Source organism: Bacillus rossius, chromosome 7 (assembly GCF_032445375.1).
Source record: "Bacillus rossius redtenbacheri isolate Brsri chromosome 7, Brsri_v3, whole genome shotgun sequence".
NCBI lineage: Eukaryota > Metazoa > Arthropoda > Insecta > Phasmatodea > Bacillidae > Bacillus > Bacillus rossius.
This window is the reverse complement of record NC_086335.1, coordinates 68,015,524-68,033,913: the sequence shown is the minus strand read 5'-3', so window position 1 is coordinate 68,033,913 and position 18,390 is coordinate 68,015,524. Positions and strand designations below refer to the sequence as shown.

General features: G+C 40.2%; 1 protein-coding gene across 6 annotated transcripts in view; it reads left to right on the top strand.

Moving 5' to 3' along the window:
- Positions 1–17,881, top strand: part of LOC134534285 (Bardet-Biedl syndrome 2 protein homolog) — a 32,383-nt gene extending 14,502 nt beyond the window's left edge. For 5 of the 6 annotated variants that reach the window (XM_063372606.1, XM_063372604.1, XM_063372605.1 and 2 more), the window contains exons 7-14: positions 1,223–1,386; positions 3,575–3,631; positions 4,241–4,423; positions 6,493–6,645; positions 7,664–7,879; positions 8,827–8,993; positions 11,816–11,964; positions 15,946–17,881. In XM_063372606.1, the coding sequence (XP_063228676.1) occupies positions 1,223–1,386; positions 3,575–3,631; positions 4,241–4,423; positions 6,493–6,645; positions 7,664–7,879; positions 8,827–8,993; positions 11,816–11,964; positions 15,946–16,046 (1,190 nt within the window). In that variant the 3' untranslated portion in view covers positions 16,047–17,881. The remainder of the gene's footprint in view (positions 1–1,222; positions 1,387–3,574; positions 3,632–4,240; positions 4,424–6,492; positions 6,646–7,663; positions 7,880–8,826; positions 8,994–11,815; positions 11,965–15,945) is intronic. The other variant, XM_063372608.1, reaches the window with a different exon arrangement.
- Positions 17,882–18,390: the final 509 nt, after the last annotated feature.

Below are 18,390 nucleotides of genomic sequence, written 5' to 3'. Positions count from 1 at the left end.
GGTAGAGGTGTGTCGACACGTGCGGCAGAGGTAGAGGTGTGTCGACACGTGCGGCAGAGGTAGAGGTGTGTCGACACGTGCAGCAGAGGTAGAGGTGTGTCGACACGTGCAGCAGAGGTAGAGGTGTGTCGACACGTGCAGCAGAGGTAGAGGTGTGTCGACACGTGCGGCAGAGGTAGAGGTGTGTCGACACGTGCGGCAGAGGTAGAGGTGTGTCGACACGTGCGGCAGAGGTAGAGGTGTGTCGACACGTGCGGCAGAGGTAGAGGTGTGTCGACACGTGCGGCAGAGGTAGAGGTGTGTCGACACGTGCAGCAGAGGTAGAGGTGTGTCGACACGTGCAGCACAGGTAGAGGTGTGTCGACACGTGCAGCAGAGGTAGAGGTGTGTTCACACGTGCAGCAGAGGTAGAGGTGTGTCGACACGTGCAGCAGAGGTAGAGGTGTGTCGACACGTGCGGCAGAGGTAGAGGTGTGTCGACACGTGCAGCAGAGGTAGAGGTGTGTCGACACGTGCAGCAGAGGTAGAGGTGTGTCGACACGTGCAGCAGAGGTAGAGGTGTGTCGACACGTGCGGCAGAGGTAGAGGTGTGTCGACACGTGCGGCAGAGGTAGAGGTGTGTCGACACGTGCGGCAGAGGTAGAGGTGTGTCGACACGTGCGGCAGAGGTAGAGGTGTGTCGACACGTGCGGCAGAGGTAGAGGTGTGTCGACACGTGCAGCAGAGGTAGAGGTGTGTCGACACGTGCAGCAGAGGTAGAGGTGTGTCGACACGTGCAGCAGAGGTAGAGGTGTGTCGACACGTGCAGCAGAGGTAGAGGTGTGTCGACACGTGCAGCAGAGGTAGAGGTGTGTCGACACGTGCAGCAGAGGTAGAGGTGTGTCGACACGTGCGGCAGAGGTAGAGGTGTGTCGACACGTGCAGCAGAGGTAGAGGTGTGTCGACATGTGCGGCAGAGGTAGAGGTGTGTCGACATGTGCGGCAGAGGTAGAGGTGTGTCGACACGTGCGGCAGAGGTAGAGGTGTGTCGACATGTGCAGCAGAGGTAGAGGTGTGTCGACATGTGCAGCAGAGGTAGAGGTGTGTCGACACGTGCAGCAGAGGTAGAGGTGTGTCGACACGTGCAGCAGAGGTAGAGGTGTGTCGACACGTGCAGCAGAGGTAGAGGTGTGTCGACACGTGCGGCAGAGGTGGAGGGTGGCGTGCGCCGTGCTTGCTGCAGTGCGCGGGTACAGCGCGCAGGGCCAAGCTGCGCGGGCGGCCCCTCGGGCCCCGGACCAGGACGCCGTGCGCGAGCTGTTGTCGCGCAAGCAGCAGCTGCTCCTGGAGCTGCGGAACTACTCGGGGCCAGACCACTCTGCCGACAGGGAGGTCGGCTCCATACCCGTGAGTGGCTCCCCTCTCCTCCCGGTTGGTGGGACGACTGTACTTCCGCGGGCAGGTGCGTTCCGGCGAGTGTGCGGGTTGGATGAGCCGAGAGTGAGTCTGCCGAGGATGCCAGAGCGACCGGGTAAAACTCAATGCTTAATGCCCCTTAAGGGGCCCGCCTACCTGGGCACACATACGGTGTGCAGAGCTTCAGGAAAAACTACGCGATTTGAAAACTACTTAAGATATCCGAGTGGGGCCCATTTACAAATATCATTTAAGAGTTCGCTGAGGGCCGAAAAGTACTTTTAATTTCGGATTAAGTTTTTAAACTGTATTTTTAGAAGCGTTAAAATGGCTAAAACGCGTGTTTCCAGAGTAATTTTTAGGCATAAAACAATCTGTACAGATTCTTGAAAGCACTTAAGGGGCTTGCATAACACCTTTATCTTCATTTCTCCGCCATATAATGTTACGGTCACCGCTCAAAATTCACAGTTATCCTGTGACGACGAGACGAATGTGCGCCAGTTCAGAGACTTGCGCTTAGAGGCTATACCGCGCTGGAAGCACCACCGAGCGTCGCGCTTATCATCCCGCCTCACTAACACACCTACACCCCTGACGAGGCGGACCCCTTAAGAATCGCCATTTGAAACTGCGGCCAGCCTGCGACAAGCTGCCACAGTGTTGTAAGCTTAGCTCCACTGTCACTGGCACGTAATGCGACACAGGTTACTAGTAGAGGTCAGCTTTCCAGTTATTTTTTGGGAGGAATTTCATGAGGAAAATTATGTGAGTGTAGAAATGGTCAGTTTGGAGAATGTGAGTGAGTGCTCATGCACAGGCGAATCTGCCGGAATAATCCTGGATTCATCCGAGGTCATAGGTAATGCAGGCCAAAAAAGAAGGAAAAAGATAGCTTTTATAATTTTTTTCTCGTTCAGATGAGAATCAAGTATACTTGAAAGCTGTGCTGGGTGGAAAGAGCAAGGTGATGTTTTTAGCAGCACTATGCCGCCCCCTCACCTCTCAACTAGCCATAGGGCTGCATGTGGATTGTATTGCTATAATCAAATGGGGAAGATAACTTTTCAGTACCTAACTTTAAAATTGTGGTGCAGGAAAAGTAATCACGTAATGAAGAAAAGCGGCACTGCAGAACTCTGAAACTCTGGAGTCCTACCCGCCTATTTCATGACATTCCACTATTACAGAGTTCATACGCCCCTTTTTTTTCCTTGAAAAGTCCTTAACTTGCCTTAAATTATTTAAGGGTTTGTAAAAGTCCTTGAATTTCTCTAAGAATCCTTAAAAACTCGTTAATGACTGATAGCTTGCAAATAATGGAAAAATGTGGGTATTTTACATTTTCTTTGGTTTCCGACTAGGCAGCAAGCAAACAATGCTTTGTGAATGCCCAGTACAATAGGCAAATTTCAGACCACATGTTTAGAGTTTATATACAAAAAAAAATTTTGATTAGGTTTTTCATAGTTGTATCTCTCCTTTAAACTAAAGAGGTGTGTTTTATTGTTTTAGAACTTTTAAAGTAAATATAATTATAATTAGTGATCATAGTAAATGGTTGGGGTACAAAATCAGATACACTGCTTGGATTAGATGTGTTTTAGAGATAATTCTGAACAATAAGGGCTTATTGTTAGAATTAAACCAACCAACTAAATAATTTTGTATTTACTATTTAACATTGTTATTTTCTTGTGTTACATTTGTGTTATTACAAATAGTTTTGTACCTTTTGATAGTGGTGAAGGTGATGAAGTAAAGCGGTCCTTACAACTCCTTAATTTTTAACTGCTCAAGAGTGTACGAACCATGTATGTAATGGCAATAGCTGCTTTCATTCTATCAAAGCTTAGTTCATTTTGAACAGATTGTTCACGAACGACACATAACTATGTGCAAACAATTTCATTGTTTTCATGCAATTTTTGGACCTATTCTTTTAATTTAAAATGTTGGCAATTTTTTTTTTAATTTTCGATTTTGCAGTAATCTGAGTATTTGGAAGTGATTTCTCAGTATTTTATAAGAAATATTAAAGTCAGGTTTTTCTCCTAAAAATTGCCAAAATTAGTGTGAAAATTGTTGCCATCACCAATTTTTAATTTCTGTGTAACTTATACTATGTCAGTTGTCGCGGATGTGTCTTTAAAGTATGTTAATTATTTAAATTTTTCAGGCCAAAACACGTTTGCAAACAGGAATATCGGTCGGCAAAGGAACTGACACTATGCCGGTGAGTGGGATTTTTATTTTGCTAGAAGATCGAACACCATTGTAGTTTTAATGGGAATACCGAGTTTGGAAATATGAAAGGTTACTCGCTAGAAAACAGCAAGCCCTGTACTGAAATTGAAACCAACAGTAGATGATGAACACTGAGTGGTAAAAACCTCATACATTACGAGTACGGTAATGCAACTAGGTGCCGGTTTATGAAATGTGCCGAATCATAGAATATGATTAGAGATATTTCGCTGTACCTTCATATTTGTCCACTCAGAACATGTTTATAAAGTGAAGTCTCAGTCAGGGTTAGTACTTAAGTACTAATGCACAAAGTACTTTAAAATGAACTGTTTTTTGTGGGGATCTAAAAATGTCTACTTTAAAGTGAACTACCTATCCTTAAAGGTAAGGTAAGGTATTGATACTGAGGTTACACCATATTGTTTAAACGTTTAGAATAAATTGATAAGGTTCAAGATTAATAATTTTTAATAAACTCTTTTATAAAAGTAATATATTTTTTTCAAAACTTTGTTCAAAAAAGATGAAATTCTAGCATCCATCCAAGCTTATGCAATGGAGTTGTGGTTTGACCGGGAATTGAACTCTGTCGCAGCCGGGTGTAAAGATCACAATGGCAACGAACAACGAGACCATCATCCGCACTGTGATGGTGTTTGCGGAAGGAATCTTCAAAGGTGAAACGTACGTGGTACATCCCAGGGACTCGGAAGTGGACTCGAAAGTGGACGTTGTTCTGTACCCACCAAAGAACGTTGCGATCGACATCCACATAAAGGTGATTGCTTGCTTATTTTGTTGATTTACTCACTTCCATAGCTGTTGCCATCTCACAGTTTCACACTAATGCTTTGAGATGTATAAGTTGGTAATGTTTGAAAAGGACTGGAAATTTTAATTATGTACAAAATATGTATATAATTATATTATTTTGACACACACAAAAAGACAAAACACAAAACAATATACACAAATTTTGTTTTTATAAATAAAACTAACATTTTTAAATTCTGTTTAAACGGTCACCATTAGGAGTTTAAAAACCTACTTAAATCTAAATGACCAATGTTATTACAAATTTGTATTTAAATTATTTTTAAGATTTTTGCTGATAATAAATTTTAATACACAAAATATAAGTAAACATTTCTGCATTTTAAATATCATATAATAATAAAAATAAATACAAATATTAAATATAAATAGTACCTAAATTGGTTTATCTGTAGTTAAAGTTATTTAAATTACATATACTGTATTAATATTAATCAATTATTCGGAAAACGAAAGTGACATAAATAACTGAATATAATAAAAAAAATTATTTCAGTTGAAACTGATAAACTAGAGGAAGTGACTCAACTTTCTTTCGTATAAACAAATATTGTTCTCGACTGAGTTATTTTTAACATGTTTTGAAGAAGAAAAAATTGTAAGCGGTCCAGTCACTGTTTGCAGTAAAGCTTCCTTTTTACACTTCCCATTTTGTTGTGAACTGCATGAACGTGTAGAAGTGGTAGGAATGTGTGAAGCTTCAGTGAGTCAAAGTAGAAATTAAGGTAAATTATCTTCGACTTCTTCATCTGGAAAATTAAATTTCTTTTAAGATTCCGAAAAAATTTTTCTTAAAGAAGTACACAATATTTAATGCACTGTAGTAGTTACAGATGACTGTGTCGGGTAGTTGCATTTTTTCACAGTGAGAGAACCAGTCAAGCTGTTATTACAAGGTTAGATCTGTCAGTGTGGTTCTCGGGTAGATAATACACAGTGCTAGCACAGGGGTCGGCAGACCGTGGCTAACGAGCCGCATGTGGCTCTTTTTGTAGGATTTTACGGCTCTACAATCCCTATGCTGCCACAGCACAAAAAAAAAAATTGCCGAATTAAATGGAACGGCACAAACACAGGGCATGTCCTCAACCTGCATGCTCTTTCCGCTACCATCTCTGCCTCAGTCGCCCATCTGCTTTTTAATTTTAATAGTTAATTAATTAATATAATTTAGGTTTTCTTTGGATTCATCAGTAGAGCTTTAATAATGACTACCATTTTTTTTTTTATGTTTATGTGTGTTTTTTCTTAAGTAGCTTTTATTTTTAGGACCTTCTATGTTGAATTTGTTAAATAAAATATTTTAATTTTATCTTTTTTTCCCCCCCCTCGTTAAAATTCTTTGTAGATACAGAGAAAATACATGTTGTGGCTGTTTAAAAAATTGGAGAATCTAGTATTTACTTAATATTCGGGTCATCTCATTCGGAAGTCTGCCGACCCCTGCCCCAGGGTATTAACTGTCGCCTGCAGAGTTTATCTGACAGTGTGACAGCTGCCACAGTCATCTTCTTCTGCACACACCTAGTAAAAAATAAAAAAGTAGATTCACGTTGAATGAAGGCAAAGAAAAAAAGAGAGTCATGCCTTTCACACAAGCACGCAGGCAGTCAGTGGTGGATCCAGGGTGGGGGGGGGGGGGGGGGGGGGGGGCACCAAGGGCAAGTGCGCCCCCCTCCCCCCCAAAAAAAAAAAACCAGTTGTCTGCTACATTAATATTGCCAACAACAATTATGATTGTTTCTGAAATCAATAAAATATTTTAATATAATTAATGAATTTCTTGTAGAATCATAAAATCTGGTGGTTGGATGTTATGTGTAAGTGTGAGTAGATTAAATACAAATTTATTAATTATAAGACATTTTTTTCTCTGGCTATTGTGAAATTCTAGAGGGCCCTCTTCGAGGTGAACCTGTGGATCCGCCACTGCAGGCAGTGGAGGGGAATGTTTTACCGCACGGTGGAAGAGAGGCCCGGCACGGCGCGGTCAGGTGGTGTGTCGTTGCGCAGGCGATGGTGGGGACGCGCGGCAGCCCCCACTTCCACGTGTTCGAGCTGACGCGCCAGCTGCCTGCCTTCAGCATGTTCGTGCTCAGCGACGCCGCCGCCGCGCCGCCGCCCGCCGGCTTCGCGTCCTGCCACGTCAACGAGCGCCTGCAGCGCGTGGGTCTCGACTCCTCCTCTCTTCCCCCCCCCCCCCTTACAAGGTCACCGTGATGAGGGTAACATTTCAAGGCCGAATTTCAATGCGACGGTTTTTTTGTGAAACAATTCTGACGCAAAAGAGAGCACAATGCTATATATATGTTGCTGGGCTCATTATTTTTCTTCTCCTCTTTGAGCGATTATTAGTTCCTCGCCCCCCCCCCCCCCCCCCCCCAAAAAAAAAAAAACAGAACCGACAGAGATAGTAGATGAACTGAAAGAATTATGCAGAGACAGTGCGAATGCTCTTGTTTCAGAAAACAGATGTAGGTATCCTATACAGTCAGCTCTGGGTGCCTTGGACTTTATATTTGCTACCAGCGCGCTCGTGTTAACTCCTTGTTCAACCTGCAGCGTAGAGAAAACTGTTGAGACATTTACTGCTTTTCCCACATAGTTAGCTATGCCTGTTACGAAATTTCATATTTCGTTCAGAGATTTGGCATGTTAAAATTGGCAGGATTGTTAGAAGAAACTGTAACATGCATAGTTTACTGAGTTACACGTGCTCCTTTTTTTTTTTTGACATATGCAATTGCTGGTTACACCGTATGTCATTAGAAACCTCAAATATATAAACACAGCAGAAAACAAGCAAAAACCGTCGGCATCAACAGTAGGGGAAACCACAGCAGGCAGGCAGATCCACGCCGACGCACGGAAGGCGAGTGGACCACGTAGCAGCAATGACCAAGACAAGACCAAACAAATACACACATAAATAACACAAATAACAAAAAAATAATAATAAAATAATACAATACACCGTAGTTAATATAAAAAACAGTGAAACAATCAATATAACATGAATTAGGAAAAGAGTGAATAAATAACATTTAAAATTATTGAACAAGAAACAATAGGAATACAAGTAAATATAAATAAATTATGCTAGATTGTTAAATTGTGGAGCAAGCTTACGAGAGAAAACGGAGAGAGAAGTTGCAAACGTGGACACGCCGCATCTCGCCTGCAGATCGCGCTGTGGATCAACCAGCACTTCCTGCTGCCCAAGGAGGTGGAGGTGGAGGGTCCCGAGCTGAGGGCAGACTTCGCGTGCGTGCGCACGGGCACGCCCGTCGCCGTGGCGATGGGCAGCGACGGCCACCTGGTGGTGAGGACGGACGACGCGGGGCTGGCCGGCGAGATGCTACAGTCGCTGGCCTCCTTCCTCAACCTGGACCACCTGCAGGTGCTGGTCCCGGCCTAGTCCTTCCGCCTGCTGCCGTGGGCGCGGTCAGGACTTGTGGGGGGGAGGCAAGAGGGAGGCCCGCTTTCAGAAGGTGACATCGAAAACACATTTTTTAGGTGACTCTTTTGAGTGCTTTTTTCAAAACCTCGAAATATTTAGATAATTTTGTTTGTGTCTAATGAATTGTACCAAAGTTACGTTTTAACAAATGTTCAAATGGGAGGCTATTTTCTAATTTTTCGTATTCAGTGGCCGTAAACTAAGCAATTTTTACATAATTTTGAGTTTAATAATAAGGGTCGTTGTTACTAAGAAAAATCTGATTGGGGAGGGGTCACGGCTCGTCCCTGACTACGCTCTTGTTTACCCGCCGAGCTGATCCCAAAAGGAGCTCTGGTATTCCATTTTAAACTCTTTCACCAAATACTAATCACAGTTGCAATCACTATTTGTTTGTTACTGAGGATTAAGGACAGTAAAAATCACAATTTACCAATTTTCACGGCGACTGGTTGAATGGTGTAGAAGTTGATGCACTGCGGCACCATCTATAGCGAGTTGCAGAAAAAATGGATAGCATAAAAAGTAAAAACCTTCTCTGTGAAAAAAACACTTCGATGGGCCAACTTTTCATGGCAATCGGTCAAACGGTGTCGGAGTTATACAGGATGTTATGGAGAGAAATGGAGAAAAATATAGGAGCAGAGAAATTTTTGTATGTAGGGAAATATAGAGGGAGATTTATAGAGATACATGTATATGGAGACATCTATATAGAGGGATATATATATATGTGTGTGTATGTATGTGTGTGTATATAAAGAGAGAGAGAGGGGGGGATGAAGAGAGAGAGAGAGAGAATTGATTTGTACATGTGTACCTACTTGGAAGATGTTGCGAAAGAACTGTGAGAGAGACAGCTGTAACGATGGAAGGCACGCTCGCAGGTGGCGGGGGAGTTCCGTGCCGAGGAGGCTCGGCTGGAGCAGCTGCTGGAGCGCGCCTCGGCCCTGAAGGACGCTCGCCTGCGCCTCGGCGCGGACACGGCCGGCCACGCCGGCCTCGTGCGCAGCCTCGTGGTGCGCGCGGAGGACGCCCGCATCGTCTGCGACTAGTGGGTGTCGGCATGCCTCCCCTCCGCTTGGCGTCACTTTCTTCATTTACTCACTTTCGCTAAACATTTTTGATGTGTGAACTTCTCAACTCTCGGTAAACGCCATCTGGTAGGAGTAATTTCCGTGAAAATAGAATGGAAGTCGACGAACGGAAATGTGGCACAAAGAAGGCGGACCCACGTGTAGCCAACTTAAACTCAGGTGTAGTCACTTTAGTAAACATTCAAGGACATACTAAACATGTTAGTGTGCCAAATGAAAATTTATGATGGTGAAACTACCCTTGAATATGTTTGGTAAACTAAAATAGTCTTTGTAAAAAGTAATCGCAACTTTCAAAATACCTAAAAAAAAAAAAAAAAAATGGCATTACAATGGTTATTATACATATTCTCCTAAATTCCAAAGAGTGTTACTGGCACAGCGGTTGGATCGCGCGCTTGGTAACCTCAGGGGTAGAACTCAGATTGGCCCGGCTGAAAGATGACCTGACCTGCAATGTTCACAAAAAATCTTCAGAAATAATCAATCATTAGAATCTTCGTCAAAAAATGTTTGTTCACGTATTGAATTTCAAAGTTGAATACAAATTTAGTGAGGCAGTTAATTTACTGAAGAAAAAGATTTAATAGGCCTTTTACGTAGATTTATTTTTTAGATCTTGCATAAAAACAGAGCACTGTCCGCCATTACACAATGTTTACAAGTCCACAGCACAAACATAATTTCCCTGCTCGAAAAACGTGAATGTTTATTAATTTTAACGGTGTCCAAGACATTCTTAATACTCATTTACACATTTTACATGTTGCAGTAAGTCCCGAAGTCACTTGGTGTCGACAATACAAACCAAGGACAAAGGTTTCCTTGGGGAGGCGGCAAAAATTTATTTAAGCCCCATCGTGGGCTGATTACCGACTGGTCGCAGTAATTCTAAATAAATGTCCGAAACTATGTTGATTACCAGCGCAGCCCGGACCACGGCCTTTAAGTTCGTAACTTAATTTATATTAATTAGCTTGAGCCGTTGCCAAACGCAACTTATTCAGACGACATTGAGCGGAGAACTAACGAGATGACGCCACAGCCTCCAGCCACACAGGGAGGAGGGAGCCACGTGACCTTACTGGCCAATCACAACACAGCTTTCACAACTCCACTAATCACAACACATTTCACTATAGAAAAACTAAGAGTAGTCCGTGCCTGCTTTCCAGTCCCTCTCTCTTTTTTTAGTAATGATAAATACTGTGGTAAATGCAAGAGTGCAACTTTCCCATCATAAGAATACAAACAGAAAGCACCAGAAAGCCTCGGTTTTGGAAAAAAGTTTGAAAAAACCATGGCGTCGCCGAATCGCGCACCTGTCTCTCGTCCTTTCTTTCACTCAGAGAATACCAAATGTCTAGAATCATAAGTAAAGCTACTGAATAACTCCAAATGTAAAATATAGACATTAAAACAAAAAAATAAAGTACTTAAAATGTTAAAATACTAAAAATATGCATTTACTTAATCAGAAAAATGAGAACCAGTAAAAATATAGTTAAACAGTATTTTTTTGACTTGATCTGATAACGTCTTATAAATCAATGAACGCCGGCTGCACGCACGAAAAATTGTCACGTTCCGCCCGAGCCGAGCGTGCAAGAACCGGCCAGCCACCGTGCGAGAAAATCTTCTATAATATCAAACAGGTTAAGGCGGGTATTCTAACTAATTGTTCGTGATTATATTTAAACAAATTATTTAAATTAAATTTAAATAAAAAAAACTGTATATAATATTTGAAAATTAAAAAGTATGCAATTTTCTATCAATGTTTTCTTATGACGTTATCACGTAAAATTATTGTCCGTAAACCGACTTTACAGACAACCCCACCCCCCTTTTTTTTTTTAAAGCAAAACAACTTTAACACAAAAATTATTTAAAAGAATATTAATAATGACAAAATACAATGAACAGTTGGCTTTTGCCCGAGTGTGTAGAGGATAATGGAGTCTATCCTGGAGGTCATTGAACCCGCGAATTTTTCCGGTTTCTAGGTGTTTTGGTATGATGGTAAATGGTCTTTTAAAATTCAGTTTCAGAGCCATGAAATAATTGGTATGACAGTTATACTGGACCCCATCCCTCACAAAAACTGGTTCCCTGTGACCATACTCCAGCCGTGTCTTCAGTCTGATCGTAAACGGTAACACTGTAATGGGTGTTGGGGATCGTCCATTAATCACGTGAGGCTTGAAAGGGGGGGGGGGAGGGTGTCGGGAAAAATCACGAAATATCACGAAATATCACAAGGGGGGAGGGGGGTGTAGAGAGATATCACGTGTATTTATTTTTTCGCCCGATTTCTACTAAACTGAAAAGCAACGCGTGACCTTGACTCGCCGTAGCCAGGCAACAATATCCCCGCCCGCCTGCCGCAACATGAACCACCCGGCTCGGCTTGCCAGTCGCCAGTAAGACTGTGATTTTGGCGCCGAATACATGCGTATATCACATATAAGCCTTTCCTTTATTATTTTTATGCCAGTGAGAATAAACCTGCAACCTTAATGTATGTCTAGACATTTTTATCACTGTGCTTAATTTTCCAGAATTAAATTAGATTATACCTATATTTAAAGACCATATTCTGAAATTTTTAAAAATATTTTGTAAGGTACCAAAAAAATACACATGATATTTTTTGAGGGGGGGGGGGAAGTGTAGTCTAAAACCTCACCATAAATCACTAGGGGGAGGGGGTGTTAAAAATTTGCTAAAAAAAACATTACGTGATTAATGGACGACCCCTTGCCACTTGGTGCCGCAGCGACCGGATGGGGCAGTGGTACGCGCGGCTGCAGGAGCTGAACGGGGACCTGGTGCGTGACTACCACATCCGGCTGCAGAACTACCAGGAGCTGGTGGCGGCCGTCCGGGACGTCAACGCCATCGTCCAGAGGGCGGCCAACCTGCGAGGTGCGTAACCCCCCTCCCCAGACATCCGCGGCTCTGTCGAAAAACAATTCAAACATGAAACAATTTTCCTCGTCTCAATTTAAATTTAACATGTTTAAGGTTAATGATGCTACCATCAGTGGCGTAGCCAGGATTTGTGTATCGGGGGTGTTAAGAAGCATGGCCCCCCCTCCCCCCCGTATAAAAGCGGGGGTTCCGGGGGTCCTCCCCCGAGAAAATTTGGATTTTAAGGTGTAAAATAGTGCTATTTTAGCAGTTTTCGGTTCTTAAATTTAAATATTGTAATGGTAAAAATTTTTATTAATTTTTAATATGAAATTTAAATAAAGATTTGGGCTAAGGGGGGGGGGGGGGGGGGTTGGAACCCCTAAAACCACCCCCTGGCTACGCCCCTGGCTACCATATGTAATTTTTTTTTATAAACAGGTTCTCGATTATCTTTGTTGTTGTTTATATAATTATGGAACTTATTTTTGTTTATCTGTTAGTTGCCTGCTGTGTTGTCTTGTGTATGTGTTATTATGGTATTGTCCTCGATGTTATTCATTTTGTTTCATGTGGTTGTTTCGTCTATGCAATTTCTTATGTTTATTTATCATGCCTGCCACCCATGGCCTTATGCCGTCGGTAGGCATGTAACATATTGGTAAATAAATAAATAAATAAATAAATAAATAAATTAGGAATGAGATTACATATATGGTTTTAGGTTTAGGATGATTTCATTTTCAATTTCGGTGTTATTGTTCCATTTTTTTTTTTTTATGAATTCTATTTATTCATAACATATTATCAAACAAATAGTATGGCACTTAAATGATTTTGACTAATACACATTGCACTTTTACAATGTTATGATTTTTAATAAGAATGTTTAAACTAGGTACAATATTTGGAACAGTAAAAATAAATTGACAAGTGTTTGTGTTTGAAAATAGGTAATACAGGCATATTGTCAAACTGGGTTACCAATAGCAATTGCAAGATACAAAAAAAAAGTTAAATTTTTCTCAATCTTTTTAGAACATATATTTTGATACAAATTTCCTGCTAAATAAATTACACTTATAGAATTTATTGTATTAAAAGATTAGGGTTTTTGTGATTTAAGTTAATTTTTTGGTTATAAATCCTGATTAATTTCATGATTTATTTGCATTTCGGTGCTTCATGTATGTTGTATTAACTTAGATTTTAGTGTTGTGTGTTGACTCACTTTTTGCTGTTATCTGGTTTTATCTTGGTTTTGTCCCTACTCGTTAAATAATAATGTTGGGAAATACTTCTAGAATGTTCTTCACAATTTACATTTATTTTTACTGACACACCGCAAATCATAACGACCTGAGCATTCACATCCCTCTGACGTTATTGTTTTGATTCTGCATTATCTGCTGCTCATTTCAGTTTAAAGGAACAATCAATCGCCCATTGAGCATCTGAAAAACAATGATGCCAAGTAGTGGTCCGGACCATTCTAAATGATGAGTCAACTTGTAGGATACAGTTCATTGATACTCAAATGGAGAAAAAAATTATACGGAAAAAAAAGGGGGTTGTCTGTAAAGTCGGTTTACGGACGATAATTTTACGTGATAACGTCATAAGAAAACATTGATGAAAAATTGCATACTTTTTAATTTTCAAATATTATTTACTTTTTTTGCAAATTTAATTTAAATAATTTGTTTAAATATAATCACGAACATTTAGTTAAAAAGCCCGTCTTAACCTGTTTGATATTATAGAAGATTTTCTCGCATGGTGGTTGGCCAGTTCTTGCACTATCGGCTCAGGCGGAACGTGACAATTTTTCGTGCATGCAGCCGGCGTTCATCGATTTATAAGACGTCATCACGTCAAAAAAATTCATGCATGGCCATCACATGCATTAGAAATGAAACTTCACGGCTAGAGGTATAGGAAATTGTTATGGAACACAAATACTGTATTTACCTGAATATGATGCTCCGATTTTTTTACCAAAACTGTGGAAACTACAAGTGGGTGTGGCTTTACAATCGAAAAACTTGTATCTTGTCATTGGAAATGGCTTAGTTGAGAAACTACAGGCTCCGCCTGTAAACTGGATCACTCATGTCACTTCGGTCCGGGACTTCCTGAACATCTGCACAGGTCTGACAGATGAGAGATGCAGGATGGATAGGGTGCAAATAGAAATCTTCATTCACTGTGGCTGCTGGTAAAGGCTCTCCCCCACCCCCCCCCTTTTCATCCTCCCAGACCACCCACAGTATATCACCACGTTCTTTGCTTTTTGAACTGCAGTCTTAAAAAAACAATTTTTTTCTTCTAACTTCAGCTTGGTGTTTCAAAAGAGACAACGCAAATCACTCGACTGACAAAAGTCGCACCAGAAAATACCTAGTAAATATGGAATAAATAAAAACGTTTATACAATTTCCAAGTGCTGTGTACTTGAATTGCAATTTCCAACCCATAAACTCTCTCTTGTAAACTCACGATCAAAAAGTTTGGGTTCGCATTACGTTCAGTCACATTAATTTAAGGTAAAAAAAAGGCATTTGAAGTGCAAGTGTACAGCATACGGGCAAGTACATTAAAATGTGTGCAAATGCAGAAGTATCCATGTGAGAATGTATGCATGTATTCTAAACTTATTGTGAAAACATGCTAACAAGCACTGCTGCTGCCATCTGTATTTTTGGCAAGTTAATTGTTACCTAAAATATGTATAAACTGTAAACATTGTAAAGTGTCGGTTCAAGGTCACAATTAAAGAGTAACTCAAACCGTTTTAGATAAACATATTCTCGAGTACTGCTTTGTTGTTTTCTCGCCTGCAGCGCCACCTATGCAAGATAGTGACTCCTGAGTGTAAAGCATTTTGTGTTCTGCAAATTGCTAAGAGTGAATCTGTAATTTCAGTTTAACGTCCATTTTGTTAAATGTTTAATTGTGATCCCCCATGTGGCAAAAACATTAGCAGATGGTATATATAGGTATTTCGAAACTACCAGATGTGTTTGTAAAGGGGAGAGCACAGCACGACCAAAAGTGTCTGTACAGGATGTTGTTTGTGTCAGAGCACTTACCTGAGGAATCTGTTCGAAAAGCACTTCTTGTACTTAAGTTGCCAGAGACGACCTTGTGGAAGGTTTTAAGAACATATTTACACATGCGTACATACTGGTTACAGTTGCTCCATGCTCCAAAGCCACATCACTATTGTATACGTTGTATCTTTGTACATACTTCAAGTGTTTGAGTGGGAAGATAACTTTCTTTATCTTGTGGTGTTTAGTGATGAATCCACTTTTCATCTAAGTAGGAAGGTAATTACCCATAAATTTTTGTCTCTACCATGGGGTGTGTGCCATGTAACCAAAGATGCACATATTGAACATTAGTAAGAAAAACTAGGTTAGTTCTGTATTTAGCATACAAATGAAAATACAAACCTTCATCAACAAATAAAATAGCAAACCTCGAGTTTTATGTTAAATAAACTCCAAAAAAATTGGTTATCTGTAAAGTCGGTTTACGGACGATAGTTTAACGTGACAACGTCATAACAAAACATTGATGAAATGATTGCATACTTTATGAATAAAATTGAATCATTTTTATTTTAGTAATAAAAGAATAAATACTTGAAATTATACTAGTTATCAGATTTCTAAAATGCAAGAATAATTAACCTTTATTGCCGAAATTGATGTTGTAATATAAGCAATGAAAACCACATTAACTTTTCACTTCACTTTATAAACAGTCGAGTGGAAGAGAGATAGATGCGGTGCAAGCGTACATGAGCGTAACGGGACACAGCGTAACAGGACACTTTTCCATGCGTGCAGCCGACGTTCATCGATTTATTAAACGTTGTCACGTCAAAAATGATTTCGTGTTTAAAAAAATGTAACGTTGAGCTTTTATTGAGTTTGTACGTGTCTGTCAGCGAGTGGAATCGCACTGTAATGTGTTGTTTTGTCGCAGTTGGCAAGCACAAGACGGCGGTGGTGAGCCTGTGCCGGCAGGCGCTGAAGGGCCAGAACGTCAGCTCTCTGGTGAAGATAATGAGGACGGGCGAGGCGTGATGCCGTGCGTCGCGCAATCGCCGCGCCCTGTGCCGGCACGCAGCCTGGGTCAGCTACCACTGTGGAGGAGTGTAGTGTGCCGACTGTATCAGCCTGCCGAGAGCTGCATGAGCATCCACACATTGTACCAAGTACATACCTAAAATACTATGTACGCAGTACGCACTAGTGATGGCCCGATACCTTTTTTCTGTATCGGCTATCGGTTACACAGTTTTGAATTTGCTCGGGAGATAACAAGAGAAGTGTTGGTGCACCACGTATCAAGTTACCGGCCTGTAAGCAGTGGGGCACAACTGGTGTTGCTGGTCCCCTGTCCCACTTAGTTACTGGAAATGGGAGGGGGGAAGAGAGGCCCCAAACTCACTCCTCTATTAGGACCCTCCCAATTTCTAGGGACATCATTATATCGTAAAGATGCATCATGGATCAGTCAAAATGACACTGTTTTGGTGAAGTATCATTAAACAAGTTAGAGTTGTATTTGTTGAAAATTGTGCTGCCTTAATGAATAAACAGAGTTTGTAAAAATTAAAAAAAAAAATAATAAGACACCAAAATCTTTTGTTTTAAAAATGAAATTGGCCTCAAAATAAAAACCATAAAATCTTGTCTCTACCAATGGCATAATTAGAAGGTTTCATTACATTATGGTGCTTATGAATTTTTTTTCTTAATAATAAGTACTGAGCATAGTGATCAAAATATACAAATATAGTGTTCTGATGAACTGTTACCTAGTTGTACCATTCATGTCCAGTTTTACGGTAAACAATAATGTATTGTGAGGAATGACTACGATCACTACTGGTAAACTCTTGTCTGCAGTTGCTATTTCCCAGATGTTTGTGAGGTCCAATAAAATTTTCTGTTAGTGAGCTTTTAATAGAAACATCTCAATGTGAAAAATAGAGTTCTTAATAAGTCTTTAAAGTTTAAACTTAACACATTAGTTACAAGAAATTTGCTGACACTAATTTGTTCAATGCACTTACTGAAAGAATATTTTTTTAAAACCATAAAAAATATCAGTTATTGTATTGGTAAAATATTAATTATTGGAACCGGTATCAGGATTGGGTTTAGTTCAGTGTCGGGCCATTACTAGTGCATATGTGAAATCAGAGCAGAACACATACCCAGTGCCTGAATGACTATTTCAGACAAAAAGCCAGTCTGTTAGGAGACCTTAAATATTTAAATATATATATTACTGATAATTATTTATTATAACTATGACCAATGAATGTTTGTCACACTCCTGTGTATGCCCCAGCATCTACTGTTGGATGTGTTCTACAAGCAGCTAACAAGCCAGAAGACATCTGCGACTCTGACTGCTCTGTGGGTTATTGGCGCTCACATGATTTAGTGTTTTCGCTGTTTTGCAAAGTTTCTTTAAGGTGTAACTTTTTCTGAATAATGTCATTAAGTGGAGGACTACTACTATTGATTACAAAAAAAATAAATAAATAACAGGAATTCTAACAGTTGTACATCAGTTTAGGACCTAGTGCTTTACGGCAATACCACATTGACATTAGAAGCACCAGCTAACATCACACTAATCATTTTCCTTTGTTAGGCACATGTAAGAAATAAGCACATACGTGGTTCTGAGGGTATGGCATTAAGTGTGTTCTGATATGTACCTGCAATGCACCCATTGTTTTTTTTAACATGCCACATCTGACCGCAGCTCACAATGTGATTGTTGTTACACCATTATTTTAGTGACATTCAAATCCAGTAAAAGGACATCAGTCATGTGATTGTAAGGTATGTTAAAGAGAATAAAGTTTGCAACACTGATAAATACTAGTTTTTGATGAAAAATTGTTTTATTTGCAATCTAGTATCATAGAGTTTGTACCATGTACTGAAAATTTAGTACAGCTCTTACAACTATACAATGATTTTGCAAATGCACATGTATTTTAGTTTATAAATGATACATAACCTCTCTTTTTTTTAACTGTTATTTTTAGCTTGTTTTCGACCCGTTAGTTGCTTATTGAAACATTAATTTACTGTTAGTTGCTTATTGAAACATGAATTTACTAGTGGAGGCAGGAAAATTTAATTATATAATACGTAATTATATAAAATAAAATTATTTAATAATAGGTAACTTTGAAATATATGGATTCACAAAATACAAAGTTTAAATAAATTAATTTAAAATGTGCAAAATTGTGAGACTTTGTACATGTTTACAACTCAAAAACGGGAATTCCAATACCATCTTAACGCATGCTTCTGCGAAAGTTTACAGGACCAAACATTTATACGGAAATGCATTTCATGTGGTTGCTTTGCACGGGAAACAGTAAAAGAAATTTTT